This window comes from Amblyraja radiata, chromosome 2 (genome assembly GCF_010909765.2).
Source record: "Amblyraja radiata isolate CabotCenter1 chromosome 2, sAmbRad1.1.pri, whole genome shotgun sequence".
Classification (NCBI taxonomy): Eukaryota; Metazoa; Chordata; class Chondrichthyes; order Rajiformes; family Rajidae; genus Amblyraja; species Amblyraja radiata.
Genome location: NC_045957.1, coordinates 70078921 through 70106450, shown reverse-complemented (window position 1 = coordinate 70106450; position 27530 = coordinate 70078921). Strand labels below are relative to the sequence as shown.

At 42.9% G+C, this 27530-nt stretch overlaps 1 protein-coding gene across 6 annotated transcripts in view; it reads right to left on the bottom strand.

The window, feature by feature from the left end:
* The window catches only part of trio (trio Rho guanine nucleotide exchange factor), a 341131-nt gene that overhangs the window by 131534 nt on the left and 182067 nt on the right, over positions 1-27530 (bottom strand). For all 6 annotated transcript variants that reach the window (XR_004416575.1, XM_033048380.1, XM_033048401.1 and 3 more), the window contains 10 exons: positions 25976-26142; positions 23001-23120; positions 20439-20630; positions 14442-14591; positions 10991-11105; positions 8116-8231; positions 2867-2989; positions 2409-2597; positions 2203-2318; positions 1287-1353 (listed from right to left, as the gene is read on the bottom strand). Coding sequence is in view for 5 of the 6 variants with exons in the window: in XM_033048380.1 (XP_032904271.1) it covers positions 1287-1353; positions 2203-2318; positions 2409-2597; positions 2867-2989; positions 8116-8231; positions 10991-11105; positions 14442-14591; positions 20439-20630; positions 23001-23120; positions 25976-26142 (1355 nt within the window). In the remaining variant the exon portion in view is untranslated. The remainder of the gene's footprint in view (positions 1-1286; positions 1354-2202; positions 2319-2408; positions 2598-2866; positions 2990-8115; positions 8232-10990; positions 11106-14441; positions 14592-20438; positions 20631-23000; positions 23121-25975; positions 26143-27530) is intronic.

Here is a 27530-nt window from a genome sequence, read left to right as displayed (position 1 = left end):
GGGGTATGGAAGTTTTATTTAAGATTGGGGAATTAAATATTCATACCATTGGGTTATAAACCAACCAAGCAGAATATGAGGTGCTGTTCCTCTAATAAAACATGTGGCCTCACTCTGACAACGAGGAGGCCAAGGGGAGAGAGTTCGGTATGGGAATGGGGAAGAGATCTAAAATGCTTAGCAACCAGGAAATCCAGCAGGCCTTGCTGGAGAGAGTGCATGTTCAAAGTGAATGGGAGCGGTTAGCGAGTGAGAACATCGAAAAAACTACATGGACAGTTGTGAAACGCTAATGAGGAGCAGTGAGGACATAATTTCTGTCTTGTCACTTTGCAGTCTTCAGGACTTAATATCAAATACAATAATTTCCTATAACTTGCTTTATCTGCTTGTATTGAAAATTGTTGGTTCTGCTGTATATGTATCCTTCTGTAATATTAACTAAGTTTCTTACTTTCCAGAGACAGTGCTCAATCCACTGGGTATTCCAGCATTCTCCTTTTGAAGACTGATTTCTCTAATTTTAGGTAACCTCCAACAACCATTCGCCCTCCCCTTTATCCCCCCCCACACCCCACCCCTTCTCCCCCTCCCTCTCCTGTGTCCCACCTGAACTCACACCCTTTTCTCTCCTCCTCCATTCTTTCCTCTAGCATAACAATTTGCAATATTTCAGTCTATCTTACACCTGCTGTAATCATTTGCCTTTGTTCCAACCATCTGCCTATCAAAACAAAACCCTAGGTCTGTGTCCACCTATGACCTGCCATGCTTTGTCCTGCCTCTCCTCTCTCCCAACTTTCTTCCAACCCCCCAAATCAATCTGAAGAAGGACCCCAACCCAAAACATCACCTATCCATTTTTTCCAGAGATATTGCCTGACTCGCTGAGTTACTCTAACACTTTGTGTCCTTTTGTGTAATTCAGCATCTATAGTTTTTGTTTCTACATTTCTCCTTTTGGATTAAGTTTTCCACTTCATCTCTGGCCTGTTATTCACATCTGTAACATATCACTTTCTTTGTTTTCTCTCAATCTGCCCTTATTAACTTTCAACTAGATTGCTCCACAAACAGCAAGATCACCTCAGCAATCCTTGCCTCACCCTGCAGAAGATAATACCTTTGTTCCAACCATCCCTCCCACATCGTCTCTGCAACCTCAACTTGTTTTCTCACTTTACCAGCTCTAATGATAGTTTTAAAATCTGAAATGTTAACTGTTTATCTTTTCCTGCCTGACCTGCTGAGTGTTTCTAGTATTTCCCTGGTTCCAAGAAACATACCTCCAAACACTCTCGGAGATCCCGGACATAAGCTTTTTCAGTTTGTATCAATTCAGCCATAATGAATCTGGGGATAATTGCAGAAATTATGTTGTCAGAATTCATAATTGTTACTATTTTTTAATACTTTAAAAGTAAACTAATCAATTCCCAATGACCCATCCTTACATAAAGAAATCAAATCTGGGTTTTGAAAACTCAAGTTTTCATGGGGCTGAATCAACCTGCAATCAGTTTGTGCCTGACTGTCTCCCAACAGTCACCGCCTGCCCGAATGCAGAGCACCAAATGGACTTGCCACTCGCACACAACAAGCAGCATATCCCAAGTGACTGCCGCAGGAAAATTATTACAGCTTCAACAGATCAGTAGGTGTCAAAGAAAGACAAGACATAAACCACTGAACTTTGCCAGACCTTTTCACATGACTTTGAGAACAGGGCAGAAAATACATTTGGACACCCTCTTCAGAAAGTCATTGCTACCCTGCTGGACTTGATAATGAGCCCAGCCAGTTGCACAGGTATTTGACCATCAGGTTAATTTCAGATTCTTGTGTTTGCAGATGTGTAGACGTTTAATGATTCCTTCGGTACAAATAGCTGAAGGTGAGCCTTCCAATGCTCTGGCTACAGAACTATTCTGCCTAATATTTATCTAATGATACATAACGTGAAATTCCTTCCATAGTTCAGGCACTAAATTGTCATGCACTCCATCATATCCACAAGACAGAACATTTTTCTTGGAAAAGAACTACTAATATATATTTTGTTTTGATGGGATTCAAATTGTGACTATACCCATGATGATAGAACAGCATAGATTAGTGGTATATGTATATCAATTCCATAATTTCATTTCATTGCATCAAATTGGTAAACTCAAAGATAACTTGAAAGGTATCAGAACATACTCTTTCCTGCGAGCTGATTTACGTCTTTCTTCATTAAGCTCATGGGCAGCATCACGAAGTTTCACCTCTGAACCCGGAGCACTTGAGGGGATGATGTCCAATTGCAAGTCTTTGCTCTGCATTGGATGGTTGAGAAGAAACATCTCAATAAACATGTATGAGAAATAAAGTGAAAATAAAAATAAATATTGGCAGCATTTACTCACTGCTTTGGAGTCCAAGATACCCAGTGCTTTTTCTAATGCTACACGATACTTCTCCATACGGAGGGAGAAATCCCGGTATCTCTTATCTACTGCTGTAACCCAATTTTTGATTTCCACTGCATGGGAGTGCCCCTTATCACAAAATCCATCAGCCAGTTGTATCAACAGTTTCACACGATCTTTGGTTTGCTGTTAAAAAAATAAGAGCAAATTTAAAATGGTCGCAATTACATTTTCTTTTTGTGAACATCCATGAGAGGTCAAAAGTGAACATTAAAGTTACCTTGTTTAAGACAGCAAAAAAACTGAACAATGATAGTATCATTTGTGTAAAACTTTTATTTTCATCTAGAATAAACCACACTATAGCAACATTCAAAACAAAATAAAATTTGACACTTCTCAACGCACACGTCTTAAATGAATCATATGCGATTAAACTCAGAGAGCCCGTTTACCTTTGCAGTAATTTGGAACTCCTCATGATCTTTTAAAAGCTCCTGAGTGTGTGGGATGCTGGAGCCTGTGGATGTGTGCGTGGACAGGTAGAACTCCCCAGTATCATGAATCCACTCCAGAGCCTAAAAAATAATTGTATCACAATATATATTTACATCACATTAAATGAGAACTAGACTAAACCGTTGGGTCCCAGTCACACGTGAGGCCTGGTCCCCCCCCCCCCAACGTAACACTTTCCCCAACGCAATATTCCACCACTCACCTGTTCCCCCAACGCAACCCGTTCCCCCAAAACAATATTCCACCACTCAGGGGAGGGGGTGTGGGGGTGGTTGAGAGGGGGAGGGGGGGGGGGGGTTGAGGGGGGTGTGTGGGGGGGGGATGAGGGGGGGGAGGCGAGGGGTGGTGTGAGGGAGGGGGGTGTGGGGAGGAGGTGTGTGGGGGAGGGGGCTGGTGTGGGAGAGGGGGGTGTGGTGGGAGGGGGAGTGTGGGGGAGGGGAGGTGTGAGGGAGGGGAGGTGTGGGGGAGTGGTAGTGGGGGGTGGTGGGTGTGTGTGTGTGTGTGGGGGAGGAGGGTGTGTGTGGGGGAGGGTGGATGTGGGGGAGCGGGGTTGGGGAGGATGGGTGGGGGTTTAGGGGAGGGAGGGGCTGTGGGGGGGGGGGGGAAGGGGGAACCTTCACAACCGTTGTACTATTTCACCGATCGTAAAAAAACTTATTTGACTTGCAGCAGAGGAGAATGGTGAGTAAGGTGGCGTAAAATCGTAGCGCTATGGGGGATGGTTTTTGCGCAAATTTAATTACAATGCAGACAGGAAGTGGTCAAGATGAGAGTTTAAGTAATATATAGGTATAGATGAAGACAATATATTTAACTAATTTTTTCAAAACTAATTTCTAGATCGCTGATGAAGAATGGTGCAAAATTGAAGATTGTAGTGTAATAAAATTAAAATACAATTACGAAATGACGGATTGAGGTGTGGTTAAGAGTACGGAATGCATAGCAGCTCCTCCAGGAAGTAGGGTGAAGGAGGTGATTGGTTCAGAACTTTGATGTGGGAGTGAGACTGGTGTTAGGAATGGACGTCTGAGCTTTCAAGCTCATGTATCTTCTCCCAAAAGGTAGAAAAGAGAAAAGGGAATGGCCAGGATGACCTTCCTTGATGAAGGCAGCCCTCCAGTCTTCCTGCAATGCACATAAAGATGGACTGGTTGGAAGGAAGCAATCTCTGCTGCTTCAGGTGGGCAAAACGGAGCAGTGGCCAGACTGACTGAGTTGCATACTTTCAGAATACATTTTGGAGCACTTTTCTAGACTTTTAAGATAATTCCCAGACTTGCCAAATCCTTTCAAGACCCCTAAGAAAGTAAATACATTGCTGCATCTCCTTGATTGCTGATGAAGGGACCAGTTTAGGTTGCTGCTGATGTGGATGCCTAGGTACTTGGAGATGTTGATCATTTCCACAGTAGCTCTGTTAACGAGTATTGGGTTGTGCACTCTTTACTCACCCCCTCACTTCCTTAAGTTAACAACTTCCAGCTCCTCGTCTCGCTGACGTTAAGGCCCAAATTCGTGACCTGATGCTATGACGCAAGGTTACTGATCTCTTTCCTATATCCCGTCTCATCTACACCCTTGAATGAGTGGCCAAGTACAATGTCAATTTGATCTTTAATTTTGCCGATGATCCCATTGTTGATCTGGCCAACAATAATGGGATCATCTGCAAAATTAAAGATCGCATTGACATTGTACTTGGCCACTCAGTCAAGGGTCTATATAGGGTTTAGGCAAGGAACTGAGTATATCACCCTGAGGAGCACCAGTGTTGAGGCTCTAACTGGAGGATGTGTTATGACTAATTCTAACCAACTGAGGTCTGCCTGTCAGGAAGTCCAGCAGCCAATTGCAGATGGAGGCACCAAATGTACAGATGAGCTTATTCAGTATTATGGCTTTGACGGCTGAGGTGTAGTCAATGAATAGCATCTGGAGGCAAGTGTTGTTATTGTTAAGGTGTTCCAGAGCTGAACGTAGTGCAAGAGACATGGCATCCTCCACAAACCTAGTGCAAGGAGGCTAGATTGTCTAGATGACTTGGCGTAGATGTGGGCTATTATGAGGCTTTCAAAGCACTTCATTCTGGCCGCTGATCGATAGTTATTGAGGCAGGTCACTTTATTTTTCCTGGGAATTGTAATGATGGATGATTCCTTGAAGCAGATGGGTAACCTCCATCATTCCAGCAGCAGATTGTTGAAGTGAAAGATTGACAATATCGACAAAGACTGTGGCCAGTTGATCGGTGCACAATTTGACTTCTGCCACTGAGTATGGAACAGTCAGCTGGGGTGGGAGGGGTAGGTGGTGGTGGTAGGTGGAACTTTGTTTGCCTCTCTGAAATAGGCGTAAACAGCATTGAGCTCATATGGCGGAGATACACCATTTCCAGAGATCGCCCCCGATTTTGGCCTGTAGCCTGTGATGGTATTCAGGCCTTGCCACAGTCACGTGGCATCCACGTGATTGAATAGCTGTCTTGTGAATGTTTGACGACTGAGTAAAATTAGTCCTGTGCCACCTAGGCATTGCCATGGAATGGTATGTAGATCACTGAAAAGATGGTAGAGATGAATTCCCTTGGTAGTTAAAAGGGATGGCATTTTATGAACAGGTATTTGCAGGTCAGGAGATCAGAGTTGAGCAAAGACAGTCACATCAGTGCACCATGAAGCATTGACCAAAAAACAAATGCTGCCACCTTTCCCCTTGCCTGAGTATTCCATGGGAAAATGCTCAGTTTGTATATCAGGGTTAGGTGAGTGAGGGGTGAGTTATGTTTCCGTAAAATAAAGAATACGGCAAACAGTTGAAAACTAATATTAAAAAAGGTGAGGCAAAAGGCAGTATATCTGGATTGTGTTCTTTACACATCAAAGAATCTTTCTTTGCATTAATGAGTTCAAGTGAATTGCTACAGTGGATGTGGATGTTCATCTCTTTAACTAATCATTTCAATCATCAAAAATGCTACAAGGCAAGTACAATTACATTTCCTATGAATATATAACATTTCCATACAGTTGCATGTGAATCCTGCTTACCCATAAATATAACTATTTAATCAGTGATACAGTGTGGAAACAGACCCTTTGGCCTAAATTTCCCAACAATGTCCAAGCTTGGTCCATATCCCTCCAAACCTGTCCTATCCATGTACCTGTTTAACTCTCTCTTAAACGATGGGATAGTCCCAGCCGCAACTACCTCCTCTGGCATACACCTTATGTGTGAAAAAGTTACCCCTTGGATTCATATAAAATCTTTTCCTCTTCATCTTGAACCCATGCCCTCTGGTCCTCGATTCCCCTACTCTTGGCAAGAGACTCTGTGCATCTACCCGATCTATTCCTCTCATCATTTTGTACATCTCTATAAGATTCCCCCCTTATCCTCCTGCATTCTATGGAATTGAGACCCAGCCTACTCAACCTCTCCCTATAGCTCACACCCTCTAGTCCTGGCAACATCCTCGTAAATCTTTTCTGAACCCTTTCAAGCTTGACAATATCTTTCCTAAATTATGGTGCCCAGAACTGAACACAATATTCTAAATGCGGTCTCACCAACGTCTTATGCAACTGCAACATGACCTCCCAACTTCTATGCTCAATACTCTTGACTGATGAAGGCCAAAATGCCAAAAGCCTTTTTAACCACCTTATCAACCTGCGATTCGACCTTCAAAGAACCATGCACCTGTACTCCTAGATCCCTCTGCTCTACAACACAACCCAGAGGCCTACCATTTACTGTGTAGGTCCTGCCCTTGTTCGACATCCCAAAATGCAACACCTCACACTTCTCTGTATTAAATTCCATCAACCATTCCTCCGCCCACCTGGCCAATCGATCCAGATCCTGCTGCAATCTTTCTAAATGTAGTGTTGCTGTAAAATGTAACTAAATCCCAACCATGCTGCTCAATTTTAGCTGAACATCAACCAATCCAGATTTGATTTTCAGGAAAATATTTTATGGATGGGACATCTCCTGTGTGTAAAAGAAAATGTTCTTACATTTTCCAAAGCAAATATTATAACCTGCTTAGAGAATCCTTTTATTGAGTTATTATTTGAAAGCAATTTTTTCAACAATTACCCAAGAATGAAAAATGCATGAATTGTAAGTGAGTACATTACTTCTTTCTCTTTTATCCAAACATCTAAAATACATTGAAGGAATTTCAAATAAAAGAGAAAAGCAGTAAAAGTAAAAATTCTTAAATCAATTGGAGATACCATTCAGGGCCAAGTCAGGTTTGAATGCTTTGAATGCTTTATCCACTTTGGTAGCAAAAACAGGAAGGCAGGTTACTATCTAAATGGTGTCAAGTTGGGAAAAGGGGAAGTACAACGGGATCTGGGGGTCCTTGTTCATCAGTCAATTAAAGTAAGCGTGCAGGTACAGCAGACAGTGAAGAAAACAAATGGCATATTGGTCTTTATAACAAGAGGAGTTGAGTATCGGAGTAAAGAGGTCCTTCTGCAGTTGTATAGGGCCCTGGTGAGATCACACCTGGAGTATTGTGTGCAGATTTGGTCCCCTAATTTGAGGAAGGACATTCTTGCTATTGAGGGAGTGCAGCGTAGGTTTACAAAGTTAATTCCCGGGATGGCGGGACTGTCATATGCTGAGAGAATGGAGCAGCTGGGCTTGTATACTCTGGAGTTTAGAAGGATGAGAGGGGATCTTATTGAAACATATAAGATTATTAAGGGTTTGGACACGCTAGAGGCAGGAAACATGTTCCCGATGTTGGGGGAGTCCAGAACCAGGGGCCACAGTTTAAGTATAAGGGGTAAGCCATTTAGAACGGAGACGAGGAAACACTTTTTCTCACAGAGAGTTGTGAGTCTGTGGAATACTCTGCCTCTGAGAGCGGTGGAGGCTGGTTCTCTGGACACTTTCAAGAGAGAGCTAGATAGGACTCTTAAAGATAGCAGAGTTAGGGAATATGGGGAGAAGGCAGGAGCGGGATACTGATTAGGGATGATCAGTCATGATCACATTGAATGGCAGTGCTGGCTCGAGGGGCCGAATGGCCTACTCCTGCACCTATTGTCTATTGTCTATCTGATTACATTTCCTTTCTTTGTTTTTGTCTAACAGTAAAGATGAATTATAAAATAATAACTCTCTCTATTGTCACAGACCTCTCCAAAAATACAAAACGTACCTGTTTAGCACTCCTCTCAAAGACCACATATTGCTGGCACTGGTCCAACCTCTTCTTCCTCATGGTCCAAAAATGCAACACTCGATTCTCCCTTTGCAATAGCTCATTAAGAATGTCTGCAGCGTGCAAAATAAATATGCCATTAAAATTCAGATGTGTATATGCTAACATAAAAGAGAACAAATGAGAAAGCAAAACTACAAGAGCTAACAAGTAGGCAGAGGCCACGGTTAACAGTAGAGCTATGTCTGGAGAAGGATAACCAGTTGTAATTATACAGTATCCCGACATAGAAAAACATCCCAAGGAATTCCTAAAGGCATAATCAAAAACATTAAGACCCATCAAATAGATAGTTTCAAGGAGAGTGCTAAAGGAATAATGATGGAGGAAAGATTTACAGATGTATTTTCATTGCTGTGAGCCAGACAACTTGAAGAAAGAGGAATAGGGAGAAAGATACACGGAGGAGAAAACCAGAGTCAGAACGCAGCAATGGTGGAAAGTTTTGCAGACGAGAACTATGCATGGTAAGACATTGCAAAGAGACATGGGACAGACAGATACAAATTACCTATCACTGTTGAGACTAAAAGAAACAATAAATGATTTGGAACACGCAGGAAAAAATGCTTTAAAACAAAATCAGTTTAAGAAGAATATCAAATAAAGAGAAGCTACACCAAGATTAAAAACAAATTGGGAGGAATACACAGAATAAAGCAAGATAAAATGTTGGCAGCAAAGAGGGAACTCTAAAGTTGTGTTTCACTGAAGATAACAAATCATAGTATACAAAATGTTCGATCTCCAAGTAACAGAAGTAAGGGCTGCATCACATTGGCTATGGCTTGTAAGTCGAAAGTAAATTGCCAGTGTTCAACCACTTCCACGTAATAAGCCTCGGACTTAGTGAACTGCCATAAGCTCAGAACGCACTGTCTGATAAATGTCAAGTGTCACTCTCTTCAATCACTTGAAGGCAAAGGCAGAGGTCAATCTTTCGTGGATTCCACTGGGAAATCCACCTTTTTGACCCTATGCCAATTAGATCAAGACCCTATCATATGAATGGGGAAATTCTATTTTACTCCAGTTTAATGTTTTCATCAGCTTGTATTTAGGATTAATATCATCATTCATAAAGTTATAATCTGTTACTTTATAATCTTTTTAAATAATTTCTGTCATTGTTAATGTTAGAGGCATTTGCAACTTGTGCAAATGTCTCAGGCTCTGACACGCGACAAAATTCACAGATTGAACTCCTGTTAAAAGTTGCTGGGGTGACCTGAGCCCAATCACTACCGATGCTGAAGGTAGAAACAAAGAACTGCAGATGCTAGTTAACACACAAAAGGACACAAAGTGATGGAGTAACTCAGCGGGTCAGGCAGCATCCCTAGAGAACGTAGATAGGTGACTTTTCAGGTCAAGACGCTTCTTCAGATTGATTGCAGGAGATACTTGCTACCAAAGTGGGTTGTTTAGAATGCCTGTCACTGGGGATTCACAGCATATGCAACTGGTCAATATGAAAAACCATATATCCACAAGGGCAGCTACAAGTCACTCAAGCTCCAGATTTCAGAGCTTGACGTGTCTGGATTCATAGCCATGCATTCAGAGGCTGAAGGTTTCCTCGAATGTACATTCAGATAGGTAGCTACAAAACATATAGGAGGTGACGGATGAATGACCAGACAGAATACGAAATGTGCAAGATTAGCAGCCTTGAGAGACCCCCCTCCCACACCCGTGAAAAGTCATTGGCTTGAAACTTTGACCTTGAAGCATGGGAGATGGAGTTCAATGCAATGTGAAGTGATGCAGATCAGAAAGAGTAACACAGAGAGACAATGTGCAATACCTTGCACAATTCTGAAAAGAGTGAACAAAAAGGGATATTATGACACGTACTGATAAAAACTGATAGATGGCATAGCAAGTTAAAAGGATAAAAATGCTCATTGGTCACTTGGATTTATAAATAATATTTAAAAGCAAAGAGGTCATACTCGACTCTTTTAAAATGTTGTCTGAATGAAAGGTCGCAAACTTGAAACATTAACTGTCTCTTCCACTGATACTGCCTGATCTGCTGAATATTTCTCTTTTGAGCTTCAAATAATTGGTTAGGCCACTACTGGAGTGCCAAGGACAATTTAAGGCAACATGCATCAGAAACACATTGGTAGAGATTCAGAGCTGGTTTACTGGGAGATCGAAAGGTTTCAGTAATGAATAGCGGTGGAAATAATATCACTGTGTTCTTGAACAGAGAACAGGTGACTGAGATTTTCAAGATCATGAGAAGTTTTAATGGAGTTCATGAAGATAAATGATTCCCTTTGGCAAATAGCAGTCAACAAATACTTATTTTTTACAGAACAGCTGGAGGTCATTTGGGCCATTGGTACCATTTATCCTTGTGATGAGAAAGGAGGGAAGAGCATCTTATGGAAACTCACAAAGTGCTGGAGCAACTCAACTGGTCAGGCAGAACCTGTGGAGGGACTGGGTCAGGACCCTAAACGTTGTCGGGTCCATTTCTCTCAACAGATAATGCCTGACCTGCTGAGTTACTTCGGCACTTTGTGTTTTGCTCAAGATTCCTGCATCTACATTGTCTATGGAAACCCATGAAGTCAAGGAGAGAACATGCAAATCCCACACTGTTCCACTGTGTTGCTCATAACAGTCTAATTAGACGATGAGGAGACATTTCAAAACAAAATGGAGAGATGTGTGATTAATTATGACAACACTTTCTATGAACCAGCACAAAGGCATGGGTGAACGCTTCATTTACGGATAAGCTTCTATGATTCTACAATAAACCCCCAGTCTTGAGATAATAATGATAATATCTCACTTTTCACTTGTTGCTCAGGTGCTTTGACATGACTCATCATTCCTGGCATGTTAACACTGTTTCTGTGGAGATATTTCAGGAAAACATCGGCATTCCTCCGAGCCAAAGTGCAGGCCTATAATTAAAAAAGTCAACCAACATTAGTCAGAAAAAAATAAATTATGCACCTGCCATCTGCTCAGTTCGGATCTACATTAACATAATTTTTTTAACTGTTGCCGAAAGATTGCATCTATCTATCTATCTATCTATCTATCTATCTATCTATCTATCTATCTATCTATCTATCTATCTATCTATCTATCTATCTATCTATCTATCTATCTATCTATCTATCTATCTATCTATCTATCTATCTATCTATCTATCTGTCTATCTATCTATCTGTATATATATATATACTAAAAAAAAATAATATATATATATATATATATATAACTAAAACACTCATCTTGTTTGTTTCTATGTCTGTCTGTGTGTCTGCGTGTGTGGATGTGTGCCCATGTGCTCCCGGAACTACGCCAAAACGGTACGCGATAGCACTACAATTTTTGGACCACCTTACTCACAATTGTCCTGTGTTGTGTTTTTTTAATCAATTTTCGTTCAGATTGATGTTATGTTTTACAAGTTATTCACATTTTCAACCTTAAAAATGTAACTTCTCACTGTGAAAAATCCAATTTGAACTTGCTGCCCCTGCCCATTACAATGTTGCAATTTATAGGACACTGAGTCCTTTCATTTGTAACTTTGTAAAGGGCAGGGGCAGCAAGTGCAATTGGATTTTTAAGAGGAGGGGGAGGGAGTTATGGGGAATGAGGGGAAATGAGCCGCCCCTGTGCAGTTGGGGGCTATGGGTGAGTGGTGGAATATTGCGTTGGGGGAATGGGTTCAGTTGGAGGAACGGGTGAGTGGTGGAATATTGTTTTGGGGAACGGGTTGTGTTGGGGGATCATGTCTCCCGTGGGGGCTATGGGTGAGTGGTGGAATATTACATGGAGGAACGGGTTACATTGGGGGACCAGGCCATCCATGTGACAGGGACCCAATGGATCTTACTTGGTCTAGTATATATATTACTAAAACTCTCATTGTTAGTATGTCCGTGTGTCTGTGAGTGTGATCCGGAAATTACCCCAAAACAGTACACGATAGAGCTACAATTTTTGCCCCACCTTACTTACCGTTGTCCTGTGATGTGCATTAGCCAAGTTTTGTTCAGATTGATGATATATTTTACAAGTTATTCACATTTTAAACGTAAAAAAAATCACGTAAAAAAATCCAATTCAACTTGTCCTGCCCGTTACAATGTTACCAAATGACAGGACTGCCAGTGCAATGAGAGATTTGTTACATTACAGGAGAGGGAGGGAGTGGGGAGGGGAGGAGGAGAGGGAAAAGAAGAGGGAAGGTGAAGAGGAGGAGGAGGGAGTTCTGGGGGATATGGGGAAATGAGCCGCGCCTGCGCAGTTGGGGCTACGGGTGAGTGGTGGAATGTTGCATTGGTGGAACAGGTTGCATTGGGGGAATGAGTGAGTGGTGGAATATTGCAATGGGGGAACGGGACCCAACAGGTCCCACTTGGTCTCGTTTGATTATAAATCCCTTGCAAGAACCAACTCATCCTTGGGGTTGGGGTGACATGTTAGCCTTAAGACAAGTCCTCACAGGTTGCAGTATATTCAGTTGGCCCTTCGAGCCTGCTCCATTATTATGGCTGATTATACACCCAAAGGGGATTTTCCTGAATTATCCTCATATCCCTAGATTTCCTTAGTATTCAGAAATCAATTCATTTATATTTTGAATTATCTCAATGACTGAGCCAGCACAGCCTCCAGTCGGATTTGCTGAGCATTTCCAAAACTTCTGACCCACATTTCCACTGCTTTTATGTCCTCTGTTTGCTTTCATTGAAATTTCCCTCATTAGCCTACCATCAGATAGCTTCATCAAATGTTTATCACCATGGCAACCATATCTTATCCTATCAAATATATCTCTTTGTTCTACCCATCCCTCCCTCTCCCTCCAAGTGAATAGTTTTCTGTATTTACCAGTTCTGAGGAGAGATCATCAATCAGTTTTGTGGAATAATGATTGAGAGCAATAGCTTTGCTGCCTTTACTCTCACAAATTCCAAATGTGATGATTGAACTTGTGAATTATGCATGCACCTGATAATTTAAAAGAACCAGGGAAATTTGTGCATAAACATTGTTTCTGTTCAGTTACAATCAAGAAATGTTCTGTTACTCATTAGTCTGAATCAGTAAAAAGAGATACAGTTCTTTGTCACGCCTGACCATCAAGGCTGAGCAGATGAGGAAGGAGCCCAGCAGACCCTTCCTGTTTACCATCTACACCTCGGACTTCAAATATAACTCCGTCTCCTGCCACCTGCAGAAGTGTTCAGAAGATTCTGCAATTGTGGGCTGCATCAGTTAGGGGAGGGAAGCTGAATATAGAGGTGTAGTCAACGACTTTGTTAAGTGGTGTGGGCTGAATCACCTGCAGCTCAACACCGTCAAGACTAAGGAGTTAATGGTGGACTTTAGGAAGAGAGGAACACCCCTGTGCCCTGTCTCCATCAATGGTGTGGATGTGCAGTTTACCAGGGAGTACAAATACCTTGGAGTGTACCTGGACAGTAAACTGGACTGGTCCAGGAATGCTGAGGCCATGTACAAGAAGGGACAGAGCGGACTGTACTTATTGAGACGGCTCCGCTCCTTCAATGTCTGCAGTAAGATGCTGCAGATGTTCTACCAATCGGTGGTAGCCAGTGCCATCTTCTTCGCTGCCGTGTGCTGGGGCAGCAATGCGAGGCTGCCGACGCCAATATGATCAACAAACTCATCAGGAAGGCTGGCTCCGTCCTGGGGGCGGAGTTGGATTTATGGGAGCATCCTGGATTTATACGGAGCATCCTGGACAATACAGCTCACCCCCTCCGTGACACACTGGTCAACCTGAGGAGTACCTTCAGCAACAGACTGGTTCCACCAAGATGCAGGACAGAATGTCACAGAAGATCCTTCTCCCTGTGACTATCAAACTTTATAACCCCCCCCCCACCACCATTCTTGGCACATCCCCCAAGCCTTTCCATCCGTCACTTTAATTTCATGTTTCATGTATTTTGTGTTTTGTGTATTTTGCATTTTTATGACTGTTGGCAGATCAATTTCCCTCCAGGGATAAATAAAGTTCTATCGTCTTTTCTTCATCTAAGAAAATTGATTTTCTTTTCAGAAAATGTTCAGGAAAGTGATCAATTTAAAAACAACCATTTTTGGAAATCACAGTGGAACTGTTTTCTATAATTGTTATTGTATATGATTTTTTTTTTTTAAATTGCAAAGGAGATATTTCCTAACCACAAATGGTGAATGACAATTTGGAAATGAGCAACAATGACCAAATAGACAAAGGTTTCACTTACTTTGAGAAAAGCTTCTTTTTGTTCCAGGTGCTTGCTGATCATGGGTGTCACATGATCACATTCGGAATTTGGACCAAGCTTATCGATTCCTCCGCACCAGTCCTCTTCTCTTTTGTACTCCTGTTCCAGACTCTCCAGAACACTGCAGACCTATTCAAAGAACACATTACCTAAATTGATCTTTTTTTAACATACGTTTCTATGGATTTAATTTACTAATAAAGGCATATCTGATGCATCAACCAAGCAAGCTGCTATCAGAAAGCATCATACTTAGAATCATAAGAGTCATAGTGATACAGTGTGGAAACAGGCCCATCAGCCCAACTTGCCCACACCAACCAACATGTCCCATCTACATTAGTCCCACCTGCCTGTGTCTGGCCCATATCCCTCTAACGTATTCTATCCACGTATTTGGCCAAATGTTTCTTAAACGTTGCAATAGCATTTGCCTCAACTACCTCCTCTGGCACCCAACATGTACAAAAGGTTACCCCCTCAGGATCCTATTAAATACTTTCCCCTCACCTTAAACCTATGTCCTCTGGTTCTTAATTTCCCAACTCTGGGCAAGAAACTCTGTGCGTTTACCCAATCTATTTGTCACATGATTTTGTACACCTCTATAAGATCACCCCTTATCCTCCTGTGCTCCAAGAAATAGACTCCTAGCCTGCTCAACCTCTCCCTGTTGCTCAGGCCCTCGAGTCCTAGCAACATCCTCATAAATCTTCTCTGTACCCTTTCCAGCTTGACAACATCTTTCCTGTAATATGGTGACCAAACTGAACATAATACTCTATATGTGGCCTCACCAATGTCTTATATAACTGCATCATGAACTCCCACATACTCAAAACGCAGATGCTGGTTCAAATCGAAAATAGACACAAAATGCTGGAGTAACTCAGTGGGACAAGCAGCATCTCTGGAGAGAAGAAATGGGTGATGTTTCGGGTCGAGACACTTCTTCAGACTCAATACTCTGACTGATGAAGGCTAATATGCCAAAAGCCGTTTTAACCACCCTATTTACTGTGATGCCCCTTTCAAGGAACTATGTACCTGCACTCCTCGATCTCTCTGCGCTACAACCCTCCCCAGAGCCCTACCATTCATTGTGTATATCCTGACTATGCTAGACTTCCCAAAATGCAACACCTCATATTCCATCAACCATTCCTCAGCCCACCTGCCCAACCAATTAACATTCTGCTGCAATTTTTGACTATCATCTTCACAATCTACAATACCTTTTGTGTCATCTGGAAACTTGCTAATCATGCCATGTACGTTCTCATCCAAATCATTGATATAGATAACATACAGCAATGGGCCCAGCACTGAACCCGGAAAGTCCGAAAAGCAACCTCCCACCATCACCCTCTGTTTCAAGAGTCAAGTGAGTTTTATTGTCATATGTCCCAGTTAGAACAATGAAATCTTACTTGCTGCAGCACAACAGAATATGTAAACATAATACACTGTAAACAATATCATAATTATAATCTTTTCATGAAGCCAATTTTCTATCCATTCATCTCTCTCTCCTTGGGTCCCATGTGATCTAACCTTCCAGAGCAGCCTGCCATGCAGTAAATTTCTCAATTCTTCTTCATGCACTTCTCAATTCTTGTTGGAGCTCTACTCAAATCTAATAAGTGAAATGCATTCAATCACATTTCTTGAGTGCCTCAACAATAGAGAACCGGGGGTAAACTACTACCCAGCAACTACTCAGCCCCTTATTACTCTATAGTCTCTGTATAGTCATCATATATCTAGACCATTGTGACTTCCATCAATTTGATTGTACATATTTGATGAAAGTGTTGAAGTTGCATTTCAGGTGGAGATGGTTCAAATCTTTCTTGCTGGTGAGAGCATTGTGTGACTTTTGTGAGGTGCAAATGTAGTATCATTTGTACAATCCTAGATGTTGGTCTTGTCTATGAAAATATGTTTTCTGCCCAACTAGAAACAGGAGCAAAATTTGAAGTTATAATCCTAGTAACAACAACAGAACTGCATGCTCATCTCCACACCATCCTGAAAGAAAGGAACATGGCTGAATAACCAGAATGCAGAACTAGCAAGGCCATTTACTGGCATGCCTAATGTAGCTGAAGGATATCAAACTGTTTGAAGTCAAGCTTAAACCTTAAACCAGATGTCTGGTTAAATTTAGTTCCCTATTTACATGCCTGTGAACAATTACTCATTTCCAACCAAAATCATACCTTTTAGATTAAATACGTGTTTTTTTTAACCAGTGGGAGTATTTCAAAGCTGCATGCTTGCTAAAGGACAAAATTATATGGTGGTCCAAAATAGGATATGTTCAAAAATTTGTCCCGACTCCTGATCAGAATTGAATAAACGTGTATATTTATATATAGTAATGCCGACACTCACCACTGAATCACAATTGAATGACAACCGAGAGATATTGGAGCCATATAGCTATCATACAACAATAATTTAGCAAATTAATACTTTAGGAAAGGAGAGATAAAAAATTATTGAAAATAAAAATGGCGACATCTCATAAAGCACAATCCCTGTGACCAATTTCAAGAACCAAATTGTGTTCATTTCTGAACTTGGAATTTTTTCAATACTGTTAAAAGCTATTTCATATTCCTAATCTAATTAGATATAAAAAAGGTGGTTCTTGGCTTATTCAAAGTGCATCGACAGATTTATGGAACAAGCTGCCAAAGGAAGTGGTGGAGGTGGGTATAATTATGACATTTAAAAACACTTGAAAATGTATATATTTAAAAACGAAGTGCTTGTGTAATTAAAGGGCCTGTCCCACTTACGTGTCCTTGGCACGCAAATTACGCGACCTCGTGGTCGCGTTTAGGCGTACGGGCATCGTATGGCCGAGCAGGGCCGGTCCCACTTAGAAGCGCGGAGGGGTATGTAATTGTGCGCGACATCGCGCGGGGCTCCGAAATCTTTGTAGTGAACAAAATCTTCGCGCGCCAACGGCCTGTCGCGGAACTGACGGCAAAGTGGGACAGGCCCAAGACCCTGGCGCGACGAAACGTCTCACCTTCAACTGCAGCAGAAGCAGGCAAACGATCACCGAACTCGGCCTGGGGCTCACGGCCGTTGCGGTCCGGATCCGCCCCCACTTCTACTCCCAGAGCGGGGCCAAGAAAATTGAAGATAGACACAAAATGCAGGAGTAACTCAGCGGGTCCGACAGCATTTCTGGAGAGAAGCAATGGGTGACGTTTCGGGTCAAGACCCTTCTTTTCAGACTGAAGAAGAGTCTCGACACGAAACGTCACCCATTGCTTCTCTCCAGAGATGCCGCCGGTCCCGCTGAGTTACTCCAGCTTTGTGTCCATATTCAAATGATGTCACGCGCTCCAGACGGCTGTGCGTACGCATTTAATCGCGCCCGACCTTCGCAAGACCATCGTGGCTCAACGCGACCACGAGGTCGCGTAATTTGCATCCCAAGGACACGTAAATGGGACAGACCCTTAAGTGGGTCAGGCAGCATGTCTGGAGGACATAGATAGGTGACCTTATAGGTCGGGACCCTTCTTCAGACTAGTTGGGCTGAAGTGCCTATTTCTGTGCTGTATGCAGCGGCCGCGGACCGTGGTGGAAAGGGGGGGGGGGGGGGGGGGGGGGGCTGAGCGATCACTGATCACCGGCCTCGGGGGTACCGGATGAGGGAGCGGAGCGACCGAGCGGGTTGAGGGTGTGGGAGGGTGGCACAATTATTATTTTTTGTTGTTGCTCGACCTCCAAAAACTAGGGGGGATAATACAGGCCATCTCCCAACTCAAAAAGTGGGGGGATATATCCCCCATCTCCCCCACTTCCCCGGGATCGAGGCCAGTGCCTTCCACGGTATGGGGGGGGTTGCACGTAAGGTAATCGGAACAAAGAGCGTGACGCACGGAGCAGCTCAATCCTCCTGGAGGACATGGCAGCCTCCCGCATACACTGTTAACACACGAAACGCGTATTTTCTTACCTGTTAAAAACCGCCAAAATGGTCAATTTTTGCCCTGTAATAATTGTGGAGGGTGATTGAGCGCTTCGAACCAAATGCTCTAGTATCTTTGCTCTGACCCCGAGCACCAAGGTGTAAGCGGCCGAAGGAGCGTATCCCTCGGGACAGCCCCTAACTCACCCCCCGGGGTCAGCGCTGTGCGGCTACAGCTACCCTGTGGGCCGCACTGTCACGGGCTGTGGGTCGGCAGCGCCCACACATGGGGCCGGGTGGAGTGGGGCCGCGGCTTGGGGCAAAGGACACACTGGAACGAAAACCCGGCAACGTCCCAGTCAGCTGCAGCAGAGTTGTGGACAGTCTGGTCCCCCCGCCCACCCAGTGTCACTGACCGAGCTGCACCGGTACCCAGACCCCCCCGAGAGAGTTGGCCCCTCTCTTATGCTGACTCTCTCTCTCTCTCTCTCTCTCTCTCTCTCTCTCTCTCTCTCTCTCTCTCTCTCTCTCTCGAGGCAGACACTCGCTCTCGGGGCCGACTCTCTCTCTCTCTCGGGGCCGACTCTCTTCCTCCCTCCCTCTCGGAGCTGACTCTCTCCCTCTCTCTTTCTCCCTCCCTCTCGGGGCCCACCCTCCCTCCTTTCCGCTTGGCGGCTAATCACAGCACTTTGTTCACTGCCCCATATCTCGAGTGTGAACCCCGTTGTGATTGGCCGTTGAGCAGAGGGGAGGGAGGGTTTTGTGGGGGGGGGCAGTCAGTTTCTGCCACGGCTGGTCGTGATTTTGCCGCGCTCACTGTGCGCTTGTTCTGAGATTCTGGATGGCGGAGGTTCTCAGAAGAAGAGAAAAATACACCTGCAGGCTGGATAATTTCGGGTTATGAAGCATGTCTCGCCAAAAAAGTGGAGGGGCGGCAGCCCCCAAGCCTCCCTGGTTCTGCGGCCCATGGCATGGCTCCAAGACTCTGATGATTATGGGCATCACTGATCCTTCTAAACAGTTTCCTGCGCTGATAGAGGCCATTATTATTTTATTACACAAAGTACACATAAAGAAATATACATTTTATTTGATTTCGTTCCCTGTCCTTCCTCCATATTAAAAAAAAGAATCGGTCTATGGATATTTGTTTGAGACCCCTTAATAAATATATCTGTGGATATCAGATGGTTAGACAATCGCCACTTTTACTGAAGTAGAATCAAAGTAGTCAATGTACTCAAATAACATCAGAAACCAAGTATTTCAAAATCATAGATGAAAAACTTAAATCCTTAAACTGTATCAGTTGAGAGTTAGTTGGTAGCACAATAATCGAAGGTAACACTAAAAATATTGCACAGTCTGACGTATCAGCTGGTCTCATGTGTTCCAGTTAACATTTATCGCCGACTTAACATTGCTAGAATAAAAATGAACATCATCATAATTGTACTTGTGGAAGCTTGCTATTCACATACTGGCGGCTACATTATTGACATTGTAACCTTCAATGACTTGTCAAGACGTGAAAAGTAGCATAGATATGCCAATCCTATCTTTTCTTTTAACTGTTGATATATTTTTTTAATTGACCATTAAAAGGTTTGCTTCAATATTTTATGAACAACCCATAATCAACACTATTTCATCCGTATAATCAATCCCAATATTTCATATTTGCGGCGTCACTGTTCAAATTTCATTTTTATACAATTCATACTTAAAAAACAAAAAAATATTCATATTTGAATGGGACAGAATACAACTAAGAATGATACAGTTTTAAGAATGTTTTATTCTTGTTCTAATGCTGCAAAATAGTGTTAATACCTGTAGTCCCATGGGTGTTATGCTTATGTTATTTCATATCAATTTCATGCAGACTTACTTTCTAAATTTCATATACTTCAAGGGTATTGTGTTGGCTTTCTAAAATTCCCATTTGATAAGGGACCATTTATAATCATTACACAAACACAATAATACTCAAAATCTGGGTTAATAGATCACTTGTAAACTTCGAATTATTTGCTTACCTGTTCAGAAGTTTTATAAAATGCAACTGAGGCATTAACAAGCTTTAAACGATCCTCCATCTTGAGCATGAGCTGTTGCCAGTTGGAAGCCACCTTCTCTGCACATTCTCGGATCATCTCCATGTCATAGTGATTAGCCTGCAGTAGGCCTTCTGCTTTCTGCTGCACTTGAAGGGCACTTTGATGAGTTTTCTATTGTAAAATAAAAGTGAAAAAAAACATAATTTCAAATTATCAATGCATTTTACTGGCTGAGAATAACTCAACAAATAAATTGATCCAATAAAGTTTTCTATTTTTTGAGGTACTTCAATTGCTGCTTTGCAGATATGCTCTTAAATCGAGCAACTTCTAATTCTGGTGAAAATATAAACAGCAAATCATCTTTTAAAATTAGTTTCAGAGGACTGAAAGTAGCAACCAATTAAGGAGGAAACGGAGCTCATTGGAAGGTTTTTGGGTAATGCAATAAACTTTGATGATGGTGTCAACTTCCATGAGGTCTGCCTAATGTCCTACGTCGGCGTTTTTTTTTAGGCAACTACAGGCGACTAATTTGTCGCCACATGTTCGCTGGTGGTTGCCGGGAGTAGTCCCCTCAGTCGCGCAAAAAGTCGTGGCGTCTTTCTGGTCTTTCTGGTCACCACTAAATTTTCAGCTTGACTTGACTTCTCCTAACGTAGGTGCTGTCGTAAGTTGTCACCAGGATGACGTAGGTTGTCGCCGGTTTTTCGGCGACCTGCTACGACTATGACAGTCGCCGGCAGTTGCCTAAAAAATCTGACACCATGTTGATACTATTTCTCACGAGACCCTATTTATATCTCAGATTAAGGACCATCTCAACTCTGAATGTGTGCACTGCTCTACAGTGCCACATAGTGGTTCTCTATATTGGTTATCAGTCACAATAGGCTTTTCACAATGAGGTTAGTGGTGGGAGAAGGCAGGAGCTGTGCTTGGGGTGTAAACACTGGATATTTTGAACCAAATAATCAGCAATTGGAAATAGCCCATCAGCCTTCTCAGTTTCCTTCCCAACTGCAGTATTGCTTGTGAAATAAAGAGGCCAAAATAGAAGAGAGTAAAAAATATACAATGTGTAAATCACTGAATGCTAATGGGCTGTATCATATTAGATCAGTAGACACAACATGCTGAGGTAACTCAGCAGGACAGGCAGCATCTCTGGAGAGAAGGAATGGGTGACATTTTGGGTCAAGACCGTTTTACGTACTGAAGTCTGAAGATGGGTTTCGACCCGAAACATCACCCATTCCTGAGTTACTCCAGCACTCTGTGTCTATCTTCGGTGTAAACTCGCATTGCAGTTCCTTCCTGCACATTTCGTCAGATTAGATCAGATTGTCTTATTGACATAAAAACCAGAGTGCAAGGCAATATTTTGCTCACAATGAAGCTCAGATGTCACAGTATATATGATTATGACAAAAACAACAATAAAGACAATTAGTTGAATACACTGACAAATGCAATATAGCAGAAAGGTGTAGATTGTAGTTCAAAAAAAATGAAAGCGCAATAGCAGGAAAATTGAACAGGAATATACATCTCAAACTCTCACTATCACATGTAAAAGCTTCCCACTTTATGCTTGTCTCTTTGCCAATAAACAACATACTCCAATCACTTTTGCAAGTTCCTGTCTAATTCCTTTTTGGGTTTCCTCTAATTGGAATTCCTCTAATTGGGAGTCTGTTTACAGGTAAAGGGATGGCTGGCTAGTACAAAGCTTTCAATTGGATAGATTCCTGCTCCTTCTGCCTACTGCCATTACCCTTGCGGGTGGTCACAAAGCTACTTTCTGCCTGCAACTTAGGCATAACCACCTCACTACAGTCCCTACGTAAAGCACCCTCATTCTCCCGGGTGATCCTCAGGTTGTCCAGCCACAGCTCCACTTCCCATATGTGGTCAGTCAGGAGCTGCAGCTTGATGCACTTCCCACAGGTGTAGTCCTGAGTGACACTGGAACTTTCCCTGATTTCACACATCCTGCAGGAGCACAGCAGTGCCCTAAAGGCCACCCAGCCCGCCATAAGCCTCAAGTAGAACGTCACAAAAACAGGACCTTATCTTATCTTGCCATCACCCTCTGCTCAATTTCATCGCCAAAACCTCCTGGTCAAAGCCTTAACTCTTACCCTCAAAAACTGCCCTTGGGCCTCAACACAACCTCTCCCTAAATGGCCGCCCAGCTATACCTTTACCTTTACCTTTACCTTATTGGCTGCTGTGCCTCTCTATGAGCTAATCAAACAGAACTCTTTTAAATCTTTCCTCTGAAGCTTCTCTCTGCTCTGCTTCCTGGCTTGAAACTTTATTTTAATTGTTGGCATTTCGGAGCAAAACTCTGCATCCAGATATTTCATTGCATATATGAAGTGACTGAAATTATCAGGAGCTTTCAACTCGGAAAGTATCAGATTTTAGTTGGAAAATCTTTTCTGCCACAATGACATTGTCTTCCAGTAGAATAGCGAATGGCCTACTCCTGCACCTATTGTCTATTGTCACACTGTAGACAGAAACTTGCATTACCTCAATAGCATGCTGGAACTGCTCATGTTCACGCTGTAGCTGCTCAGCTTCCTGGAGTGAGCTTGCAGTAATGAGGCCTGCATTTAGCATGGATTCTCCATTCCGGATCCAACCCAGTACCTACATCAAAACCAAGGGCACAAACAAATGACATATAATAAAACTTCCAATTGTCAAAGGAATGGGTATTAAGGAAACGCAGGTGGAGATGTTTTTGGATAGAATTTCATACCTTGGGTCTATGTGACTGAATACATGTTTATCTAAGATAAGGGGTAAATAGTGGCCAGAACAACCAGTGTTCACAAGCAAATTCTGCACTTGTTTTCTATGTCTCCATATGAGGAAGAACACTTTAACTAAAGTGATAATTATCTGATATACAAAAACTTTCAGCTTTCCTCTATCATTCTATTAGTTTACTCTGAGAGTGAACATAATGTAAAGTAACAGAAGCTATTGCTGACAGTCCTCATCCACTACGTTCCTCACTCCTCCCCCAACCAGATTCACCATCACTAGAAAGCTCCATTGTAAAGGTCCGGTGGTCAGACCTGGCCCAATGTGTTGCACTCCAGACATGACTGCAAATCTAAACGGCCTGTCCCACGAGCATGCGACTGCATGCGGCAAGCGCGACCAAACCGGAAGTGGGGGCTGCGCGGAGGTCGAGTGACCCGCGTACAGGGCCTGTGCCACCAGCATGCGGCGAGCGCGACCAGACCGGAAGCGGGGGCCGCACGGAGGTCGAGTGATCCTGTACGAGTTGACGTGAAGTTCAAGCGAAGGCGTACGCATTCAAGACGCTGCGCACGCCCGTTGAGGCGGTGCGTACGGCCTCAATGCGGCTGCGGGCCGGCAGGCCGTTGCCGCGCGGAATTTTTGGACAGTGTCAGATTTTCGGAGCCCCGCGCGATGTCGGGACCAGCTCAGCACAACTCCATACGGCTCCGGCGACCGGCCCTGCGAGGCCGTACGGTTCAAGCGACCACGTTAGTTCACACTTGCCGCATGCAGTCGCATGCTCGTGGTACAGGCCCTTAATGCAACTTCAGTAAAATTCTGTGAATAATGTGCTCATCCTTCCTTTGGATGAGACAATTTATTATTGCTCCATCAACCAGTCATAGAGCCAAACAGCCTTTCAGCCCAACTTTTCAGTCCCTTCCAACCCTCTCTAAGTTAGTCCATATACCTCAGTTTGGCCCATACCCTCCATATCTTTACAACCATGTATCTGTCCAAATGTCTTTTACATGTTGTTATTGTACCTGCCATAACTCTTTCATCTGGTAGCTTATTCCATACAACCTCCACCCTCTGGAAAATGTTGCTACTCATGTTCCTATTAAATCTCCCCCTTACTGAAAACTTTTGCCTCTAGTTCTTGATTCCCCTAGCCTGGGAAAAAGACTGTGCATTCACCCTACTTATACCCTTCATGATTCTAATACACCTCTGAAAGATCACCTCACAGCCTCCTGTCCTCCAAGGAATAAAAGTTCTTCTCTGGCCAACCTCTCTCTATAGCTCTTTTGAGTCCTGGAAGCATCCTTGTAAATCTTCGCCGCACTTTTTCCAGCTTCATGGCATCTTTCCTATAGCAAGCCAACTAAAACTGAACACTCTAAATGTGGTCTCACCAGCATCACCACAACTGTAACATAACATCCTAACTTCCATTTCACTTCCCTGACAGATAAAAGCCAATGTATCAAAATCCTTCTTCATCACCCCATCTACCGGTGATGCCAATTTCTGGCACTATGCAATTCTACTCCTAGATACCTCTGCTCTACAACACACCCTACTGTGGTTTGACCTCAAAATGCAACGTCATACTTATCTAAATTAAACTCCATTTGTCATTCCTTGGCTCACTGTCCCACCTGAGCAAGATATCATTATAAATCTTGATAATCATTTTCACTGTCTACAATACCACTTCTTTTAGTGTAATCTGCAAACTAGTATATTCATCCAAATTGTTGATATAGATGATAAACTGCACCAATTCCAGAGGTACACCACTAATCACCGGCTCCTGCTTAAAAAACAACCTTCAACTACCATCCTCCCCCTTCCTACCATGAAATCAATTCTGCATCCAGTTAGCTTGCTCTCCCTGGAACCGTTCCATAGTAGCCTTCCATGCAGACCTCATCAAAGGTCTTGATGAAGTCCATATAAACCACGCCTACAGCTCTGCCCTCAGCAATCCTTCTTGGTTATTATTTCAAAAAGCTCAATCAAATTTGTGAGACACTATCTCCTAGGCACAAAACCATGTTGACTAACCAACCCCGTCTTTGCAAAAGCATGCATCTATTTTCCCTCTCGAGGAATATTTGTGCCACAGGTCTATAATTCTCTTTTTTTTTTAATTTGCAGCCCTTTTCAATAGGAGACACAACATTGGATACCCTCCAGATGTCCAGCATCTCAGCCACCTTTACTGATGATTTATATATCTCAGCCAGGACTCTTGTAATTACTTCTCTAGTTTTCTAGTTTCCTTGGATTTACCTGATCAGGCCCAGGATATTTATCTACCTTCATACATTTTAGGACATCCAGCACCTCCTTGACTCACCTTACAGACTACCATGATCTTCTTCATCCATAAAGCAACCCCCTCTCCTCTCTTACCTCCACCTCTATCTCATCGGTAGCATTAGCCTGTCAGTCCCGTCGCTAAGTCAAGTTTCCGTAATGGCTATAATATCCAAGTCAAACCTACCTATCTGCTCCCCAAGATCATCCGCCTTACCTGTCAGGGCATTAGCATTGAAATAAATGCAATTTAATCAAATCGACTTTTCTCGTTCCCTACCCTTCTGCCTATCCTATCTTCTGTTAGTACATAAAAGACTGCTAATATCTATTTCCCACTTCATATTAATTTTATACTTATACCTACTGATCAAATTAATTTTCATTTTTGGGTCTGATCACCAAGTAACATGAATGTGAACCTGTTTAACTTCAGCCTGTAGGTGCCTCAGCTGCACACACTGCTCCAAGTGGCGACGGTGTTGCTCAGCTGTCAGGTCCAATTCCTGCTGCTTCTCATGCAGAAACTCCAGCAGGTCTTGCACACGGGTTGCCATGTCAACATCTCTGTCACAGGTTAACTCAACACCTAAAATGTAAGTGCAAATACAAAATATAATTTTGTCTCCAAAAATCTGCTTTTTAAATAGAAAAATACGTGCAGGAGTAGGCCATTCGGCCCTTCGAACCAGCACCGCCAAAATCAGAACCCCGTTCCTGCTTTTTTCCCATATCCCTTGATTTCTTTAGCCCCAAGAACTAAATCTAACTCTCTCTTGAAAACATCCACTGAATTTGCCTCCACTGTCTTCTGTGGCAGAGAATTCCACAGATTCACAACTCTCTGGGTGAATTTTATTTTCCTCATCTCAATCCTAAATGGCCTAACCCTTATTCTTAAACTGTTCTGGACTGGATCTGGACTCCCCCAACATAGGGAACATTTTTCCAGCATCTAGCCTGTCCAATCCCTTAAGAATTGTCTATGTTTCTATAAGATCCCCTCTCATCCTTCTAAATTCCAGTGAATACAAGCCCAGTCAGCCAATTCTTAGTAAGTAAGTAAGGAAGTTTATTGGCCATGTATTCACATACATGGAATTTGCCTTGGTGCTCTGCCCACAAGTAACAACATGACATACAGTGACAGTTACGAATCTCAGAAAACACTAAACATTAATAATAATAAAACGTTAATGATAAAACACCATTGATCAAGCATGTGAACCAACAAAATACCAGATCAAAGGGAGGCTACAGATTTTTGGCTGTTGAGTAGAGCAACTACTCGTGGATAAAAACTGTTTTTATGTCTGGCTGTGGCAGCTTTGACAGTCCGGAGTTGCCTTCCAGATAGAAGTGATTTAAAGAGTTTGTGGCCAGAGTGAGAGGGGTCAGAGATGATCTTGCCCACTCGCTTTCTTTCATCGTATGTCAGTCCTGCCATCCCAGGAATTAACCTGGTGAACCTACGTTGCACTCCCTCAATAGCAGTAATGGCCTTCCTCAAATTAGGAGACCAAAATTACACACAATACTCCAGATGCTGTCTCACCAGGGCCCTGGGACCTCAGGGGACCTCCTTGCTTCTGAACTCAAATGCTCTAGCAATGAAGGTGAACATGCCATAAGCTTTCTTCACTGCCTGCTGTATCTGCATGCTTACGTTCAGTGACTGATGTACAAGCACACTTAGCCCTTTTGCTGCTCTTGACACCATTCAGATAATAATCTGCCTTCCTGTTCTTGCCATTAAAGTGGATAACCTCATATTTATTCACATTATACTGCATCTGCCATGCATCTGCCCACTCACCCAACCTATCCAAGTCACACTGCACCCTCATCGTAGCCAACACAATCATCCTAATCTGAGGAAAGACATTCTTGCCATAGAGGGAGTACAGAGAAGGTTCACCAGACTGATTCCTGGGATGTCAGGACTTTCATATGAAGAAAGACTGGATAGACTCGGTT